Here is a 7,570-nt window from a genome sequence, read left to right as displayed (position 1 = left end):
TACATGGTCAGTACCAGTACATGTTCAGTACATGTCCAGTACATGTCCAGTACCAGTACATGTCCAGTACATGTCCAGTACTGAGGGTCTGAGGTTTGTCCAAACTGAGACAGGTCCCGTCTGCGCATGTCCGCCCCCCCTCCCCCCGCCGTTGCACGCTCAGCCGAGGTTCAAGATGGACGCCAAACGGGGTTAGTCCGGTCCTAATCTTTTGTTTACCGACCGTCTCTCTGCTCCGTTACCGGGGCTGCGTTTGTTTTCGGTCAATTTCGCGTTTGCGGCCGGTTCTGTGTTCGGAGGGGGGGGGGGGGGGTGTTCGGGCCGGAGGCGGACCGGACCGGACCGCCTGGCGGAGGTCATGCCGGACCGGGGTTTGACGTTTCAGGGATGTCGGGCACCGCGGAGAGGAGGAGCGGGTCGGGCCTCCGACCGGGTGACATGGAGGAGCGGAGCGGAGCGGAGCTGCCGTGATGCGGACTCTATTTATAGCCAGCCTCCGGCGCTGCTAGCCCGCTACCATATGTAGCCAGGCGGCCACATTTGGACCGCACGCCCTCCTCCTCCTCCTCCTCCTCCACCTCCTCCTCCTCCTCCCCCGCCTCCTCCTCCTCCTGGCTGCTCGGTCCCGGTCTGTACGTCCAGACAACGGCTCGGTGTCAGAGCGGTGAGTTAACGGAGGCAAAGCTAGCTGTCAGCTAACAGAGCCTCCGCCTGGCCCCGCCCCCTTCAGCCCGAAGGTTCCCGAACACCAGCCGGTCTCCGGACTCGGGACTCGGGTCTCCGGTCTCCGGACTCGGGACTCGGACTCGGGACTCGGGTCTCCGGTCTCCGGACTCGGGTCTCGGGTCTCCGGTCTCCGGACTCGGGTCTCGGGTCTCGGGTCTCGGGACTCGGGTCTCCGGACTCCGGACTCGGGTCTCCGGGGACTCGGGTCTCCGGACTCCGGACTCGGGTCTCGGGTCTCCGGACTCGGGTCTCGGGTCTCCGGACTCGGGTCTCGGGTCTCGGGTCTCGGGTCTCCCCGTTCGAACCCCGCTGTGTCCTGAGATCCGCTGACTGTCCGGGTCCGTTTAAAAACCTCAGCAGGTCTGAGATCAGCGTTTAAAACGAGATGAACTGATTTAATATATCAGTAATATCTCTCTTTGATGGGTTTTACCGATTGATTGATTGATTGATTGATTGATTGATTGATTGATTGATTGATTGATTGAGCTTCTGACAGATTTGGATTTGTGTCTGTTAAAACAATTAAAATAATCTTAGACACAAAATGAGACTTCTTGAAAATGTTAAATATTTCAGTTTACTGTCACGTGACACAGAAAAACAGCAAGTTTACAATTTCTGCAAATTTGAGATATTTTGTGTGAAAACAGCAGAAACGATGAATCTGAATAGTTGCAAATTAATTTTCATTCAATGAACTCGTAGATTATTAATCGTAAACCCTGAAAGGTTTTCTAAGTTTTGATTTATTCATGTTTGTATGAGCGAAGGAGGAAACCAGCACGCGTGATGTTCTGGTCTTTAACATGTTTTTTAATCTCGTTTTCAGCTTTCTCCGTTAAAAATAAGAATATTTATCATGTTTTATTTGTTCGTTTGACATTTTAAGGCCTTTTTTCTTTCTTTTTTTTTTTTTAATCAATAGATGAATTGACTTTATTTAAACTTTGTGTCCGAGTATCATTTTTATTCGTAGATCCGTCCTTTTATTCAGATGTTTTCTCTAACGATCCGATGATCACAGAAACCAGCCGTCCCAGTTTCCTGCTGCAGGACATCTGATTGGAGCCGTTCGGCCTCGTCAGCTGGTTTTTTGGCCGTGAAGTCGTTTTCAGGAACATTTTGGCGTCGTGCCAAACGTCCGGCGGTCGGCCGGTTTCACTTCGGTCCTCGGCAGCCGGAGGAAACGTGTTTCTGTCCCGCAGATCGTGGATTCAGTGAATATTAAAGCGTCGCAGCAGAAACCTGAAACCGGCGTGTGACGCGTCGCCTGCAGGAAGCTGCACGTCTAATATCGTCCTCTGACCTGCCGGGAATCCTCCGCTGAAACACGAGCGGAGATCAGATCAGCTGTTTCTCAGGGTCCGACTGATTTAGACGTGTTGAGATGATTCATTCTGTTGGTTGATAGAAAATCAATCTGCAGGAAAACCTGTGAAAAAGATCGAAGTCTCTAACGAGCAGATTTGCTGCTTTTTGAAACTTCATAAAAGGAGTTTTCTGCTGTGAACTTCTGAAGTTTTCCAGATGAATTGATGAACTTCCAGATGTTTCTCGGCGTCGACAGTTCGTGACGCCGTCGGTCCTGCAGGAGTTCTGCGTCGCCGCTCGGCCGTCGTCACGGTGACGAAAGGACGAAAGTCCAGAAGGCTCAGAGACGAGGAAGTCAGTGAGTCGGACGCTGAGGATCCTCCTGCGGGGTTTGAAACTCTGACAGCGCGTGACCTCTGACCTCTGACCTCTGGAGGGTCACATGCAGCGACCAGGAGAGGACTCTTTAGTTTAACGCTCGGCCTCTCCCTCCTCCTACGACTCCCTGCTGACCGCATCATCATCATCATCATGACATCACAGACGTTCAGACTCCTTTTAAAGGAGCAGTCGGAGTCTGTAGACGTGCTGTCTACAGGCCAGCTGCATTGTGGGAAATGTAGGCCACAGCTGTTTGAACGCGTCCTCCTGCTGCTGCTTCACGTCTGTTTTAAACTCGTCTCCCGACGTCAGACTGATCCGGTCTCGTTTCATCTCTGAACGACGACGTTGGAGTTCAAACGGTGACGTGACGGAAAACTGGAGGTCGTTTTCTGTAGACGTTGAGTTTGAGTTTGAGTTAGATTAGAGTTAGTTAGATTAGAGTTGGAGGTAGATTAGAGTTAGTTTAGAGTTAGATTCGAGTCATAGTTAGTTAGATTAGAGTTGGAGGTAGATTAGAGTTAGTTAGATTAGAGTTGGTTAGATTAGAGCTAGATTAGAGTTGGAGGTAGATTAGAGTTAGTTTAGAGTTAGATTAGAGTCCGAGTTAGATTAGAGTTAGTTAGATTAGAGTCCGAGTTAGATTAGAGTCGGAGTTAGATTAGAGTCAGGGTTAGATTAGAGTCAGAGTTAGATTAGAGTCGGAGTTAGATTAGAGTCAGGGTTAGATTAGAGTCAGAGTTAGATTAGAGTCAGAGTTAGATTAGAGTCGGAGTTAGATTAGAGTCAGGGTTAGATTAGAGTCAGGGTTAGATTAGAGTCAGAGTTAGATTATCGTTGGAGTTTGAGTTGTTTGCTCCTCTTTAACGTATCGTCGGTGCCGGAGGAGGAAACAGGACTTTAAGATGTGTCTGATCTGGTCAATTAGATTTCTGATCCGTTTGGACGCCTGCAGAACCTCCGTAGTTCCATCAGCCAATCAGCTGGCTGGAGCTGCAGGTCGGGATTCGTTCCTCGGGGATTCGTTCCTCGGGGATTCGTTCCTCGGGGATTTGTTCCTCGGGATTCGTTCCTCGGGGATTCGTTCCTCGGGATTCGTTCCTCGGGATTCGTTCCTCGGGGATTCGTTCCTCGGGATTCGTTCCTCGGGATTCGTTCCTCGGGATTCGTTCCTCGGGATTCGTTCCTCGGGATTCGCCGGCTCCTCTGCAGGTCCACAAACGCTCCGATAAACGTTCATCTTTCCAGCAGTGATTTAAATCAGTGGAGTTAAATGCAAATTTCCAGAAATGTGTAAATATTAGATGTAAAAACCAAGAATGATAAGAAGTGGAGGAACCAGTTCAAACCTCAAAGCTCGTTTTATCTGTGTTTGATTGATTGATTGATTGATTGATTGATGTCCCCCCTCCCTCCAGTGGTGGATCTCCTGTACTGGCGTGATGTGAAGACCACCGGCGTGGTGTTTGGCGCCGCCCTGCTGCTGCTGCTGTCTCTGACGGTGTGCAGCATCGTCAGCGTGTGCTCCTACATCGGCCTGGCGCTGCTCTCCGTCACCGTCTGCTTCAGGATATATAAAGGCATCCTGCAGGCCATCCAGAAGTCTGATGAGGGACACCCCTTCAAGTGAGTGGGGGGGTCCGTTCAGAAGCTGCCTGATAATCTGTTCCTTTAAGTTTCCGTCTCGGTGATCCAGCAGCTGATTTCTGGACCTCAAAGTAAACGTGACAAACAGGAAGTGCTCACGGAGAAGTCGGCTGCTTTTAAACGAGACAAACTGGATTAAAAACCGGACATTTAATGAGCGTTGATCAGAGTACCTGATGACCAGAACCAGAGCAGTGACAGACACCAGATCAAAGGACGTAAATGATGATTGAGGGCTGTCGGTGTGGATCCATCAACCATCTGCTCGACCAATCATGTCGCGGGAATCAAAGTCTTGATTAATTCAATTCAATTTTATTTTATTTATAAAGCGCCAAATCACAACACAGGTTATTTCATGGTACTCAACACATTAAAGTCTTTACAGCAAGACTTTATAATATTATACAGAGAAACCATCAATTCAATAATTCATCAATTCAATAATTCATCAATTCAATAATTCAATAATTCATCAATTCAATAATTCATCAATTCAATAATTCAATAATTCATCAATTCAATAATTCAATAATTCATCAATTCAATAATTCATCAATTCAATAATTCAATAATTCATCAATTCAATAATTCATCAATTCAATAATTCATCAATTCAATAATTCCCACATAAACTAGGAGGAAAGAACTCTTTAAGAGCGACAATTTAATTCTGCTGCTTCAATGTGTTGCTGTTTCACCAGCGCAGGGGTCAAAGGTCACAGCAGTGTGTGTGTGTGTGTGTGTGTGTGTGTGTGTGTGTGTGTGTGTGTGTGTGTGTCGGTACACTGAGTGTTTTCCTGTCACACCGAGCGGCCGGCTGTTCTCTCATCCTTCCTTCTGGCTGTCGGACAAAAAACCTTCTTACTGAGTTCAGCCAATCACAGCCGGGTCGTAACCGATCACAGCCAATCACAGGCCAGTTCACTGCGATCAATAGCAGCTAAATAACCTCAATCACTGTCTAAGACATTAGATCTGATTATTGATGATCCAGATCAGAGGCACAAAAACCTGAAGTGTTTAATAATCAGTTTGTTCTGTAAGTACCTAAAATAATATTTGTCTGCTCCTCCTCCTTGTCTCCAACAGGCAGTACCTGGACCAGGAGGTGGCGCTGTCTGAGGACACGGTCCACAAGTACAGCGACGTGGTTCTGGCCAAAATTAACAAGATCATTGGAGATCTGAGACGTCTGTTCCTGGTCGAGGACCTGGTGGACTCCATCAAGGTGAGAATGGCTCCGCCTCCAGAGGAGGAAGTGATGTCATCACGTTCCTCGTATTTCAGTCCAGGTTGATGTTAGACGTCGAGCTGCAGTCGGCCTCCGACAGAAACTTTGATTTAAACCACAGATTGTTTCTAAAAGAGTTCGTAGCTTCAGGTCTGTAAAATGGTTCTGATCCAGAAGTGTCTTCAGCTGCAATACCAGCGAGTGCCACTAGAGGTCGGCTCCAAAAAGCCTCCGGCTCCATAGACTCCCATTCAACTTCTCTCATCAAATCCAAAGTGAATAAAATGTGTCCATCAGTTCTCTCGGTGTTGTTAGCTAAAGTCACTCCTTCTTCTTAGTTTTCTGGAGGTCCATCTGAAAATAATCCCTCATTCATTAGAAAAGAAGATTCAAGAAGACCTGTTTTTGGGGGCGTGTCTGTTTGATTGACAGGCCTGTGGTGCAGTCAGGTTACAGATATCGGTGGCTGATATCATGTTATCAGTTTAAGATCTTTAACTTCCTGTTTAAATATTGTTTGTATTGTATTTTCTTGCAGTTTGCCGTGTTGATGTGGATCCTGACTTACGTCGGCGCCTTCTTCAACGGGCTCACTATTCTTATTCTGGGTGAGCAACATTTCCCAGCATGCACTGCAGCTTTAACGTGCTGCCTAATGAAAGTTAGGTGTAGATTATGAACACGGCTCCATCTGGTGGTGATGTCGAGAAACAGCAGCTGGAATCTGATTTAATGGAAAATGTAACTGCAGAATTATTAGAAAGATGATTTTTGTTTTTGTTTGACTTTGAATAGAAAATGTGATCTGCTGTTTTAGATGTTATTGATCACGGTGACCAGACAGGAAGTGGTCACATATTAATCTCCTCCTCTTCCTCAGGTGTGATCGCAATGTTCAGCTGCCCCATCGTCTACGAGAAACACCAGGTACAAGCTGTCTTTACCCACAATGCACCTCTGGACGGGTGTTAGCGGCTTGTGTTTGACCCGTGTGTGTGTGTGTGTGTGTGTGTGTGTGTGTGTGTGTGTGTGTGTGTGTGTGTGTGTGTGTGTGTGTCCTCAGGCTCAGATCGATCACTACGTGACTCTCGTCAACAACCAGGTCAAAGACGTCGTCGGGAAGTAAGTCGCCGGTTTTTATTTAACGTGATTTATTGATTTATTTCAGTAAAACGTTAAAAAAAACATGAAATCACAACTTTTCTAACTTTAAAATAAATAAATGACACAATTTGGACACAAAATAAAACAAACTTCCTGTAGATGTTTCAGCAGGAAAGAGAATTATTATTATTCTGTAAATTACTGAAAGGTTTTAATGTGAATTTATTTAATATAAAATTATAAAAATAACAAAGAGCCAATAAAAAAAACTGAATTATAAGCTATTTAATTGATTTTATTGATATTTCTAAGTGAAAATGTGATTTCCTTGTTATATTGAACCTCAAACTTCTGATCGAACAATTTAACAATCGAGAAAAATGATCAATCAGAAAAAGTCCTGAATGAATGAATAAAGTTTATTTTCCAAATGTTTATTTAACACCTTTAGTAGAAACACAGAACTTCAACTGAAGAAAACACTCGAACCAGTAAATGTAGAAACAGAAATTTATTGTGTGCATTTAAATTTAAGGAATTAAAAACTCAATATTCTCTGAAAACTGATTTGACTGTTTTTCTGCGTGTCGACAGGATTCAGGCGAAAGTTCCTGGAATGAAACGCAAGACGGAGTGAAGGAAACGGAAAGTCGGATCCAGGAAGTCCTGATGGATGGTTAGAGGGGGGAGGGGGGGAGGGGGGTGCAGCCCCGCCCCCCCGATTCTATTTGTCAAAATGATCAAACTTTTTTTTCCAGTCTTTTGTTGTCTTCATCTCCGTTTTATTATTTAAACTTGAAATGTTTGTTTCTGAGACGCTCAAACTCACAAACAAACATTTTGATCTTGAACGTGCGCCCCTCCCCCTCCCCCCACCCAGTGCATCATGGGAGCTCCTCCAGCCGCTTCGGGTGGTTCAAGTTTTGGGGTTTTTATTTTTCTCCTGTCAAACGCAGCAGAAGGTGTTTTTTTCCTTCGTCTCGTCTCTCGTCTCGTCTCGTCTCTCGTCTTGTCTCTCGTCTCGTCTCTCGTCTTGTCTCTCGTCTCGTCTCTCGTCTTGTCTCTCGTCTCGTCTCTCGTCTTGTCTCTCGTCTCATCTCGTCTCTCGTCTCTCGTCTTGTCTCTCGTCTCGTCTCGTCTCTCGTCTTGTCTCTCGTCTCGTCT

General features: G+C 46.0%; 1 protein-coding gene across 8 annotated transcripts in view; it reads left to right on the top strand.

Annotated features, from left to right (window-relative positions):
- Nucleotides 1–7,103, top strand: part of rtn4a (reticulon 4a) — a 25,120-nt gene extending 18,017 nt beyond the window's left edge. For 7 of the 8 annotated variants that reach the window (XM_069725443.1, XM_069725442.1, XM_069725447.1 and 4 more), the window contains 6 exons: nucleotides 3,840–4,047; nucleotides 5,161–5,299; nucleotides 5,841–5,910; nucleotides 6,183–6,229; nucleotides 6,366–6,424; nucleotides 7,001–7,103. In XM_069725443.1, coding sequence (XP_069581544.1) covers nucleotides 3,840–4,047; nucleotides 5,161–5,299; nucleotides 5,841–5,910; nucleotides 6,183–6,229; nucleotides 6,366–6,424; nucleotides 7,001–7,043 — 566 coding nt within the window. In that variant the 3' untranslated portion in view covers nucleotides 7,044–7,103. Of the gene's footprint in view, nucleotides 1–119; nucleotides 192–3,839; nucleotides 4,048–5,160; nucleotides 5,300–5,840; nucleotides 5,911–6,182; nucleotides 6,230–6,365; nucleotides 6,425–7,000 lie in introns of those variants that run through there. The other variant, XM_069725448.1, reaches the window with a different exon arrangement.
- Nucleotides 7,104–7,570: the final 467 nt, after the last annotated feature.

This window comes from Brachyistius frenatus, unplaced genomic scaffold (assembly GCF_029030835.1).
Source record: "Brachyistius frenatus isolate BFR_SWC_R1_liver_20210118 unplaced genomic scaffold, ASM2903083v1 Contig_424, whole genome shotgun sequence".
NCBI classification, from domain to species: Eukaryota; Metazoa; Chordata; class Actinopteri; family Embiotocidae; genus Brachyistius; species Brachyistius frenatus.
Note: the sequence above shows the minus strand (reverse complement) of the source record. Positions and strands in the feature narration are given on the sequence as shown.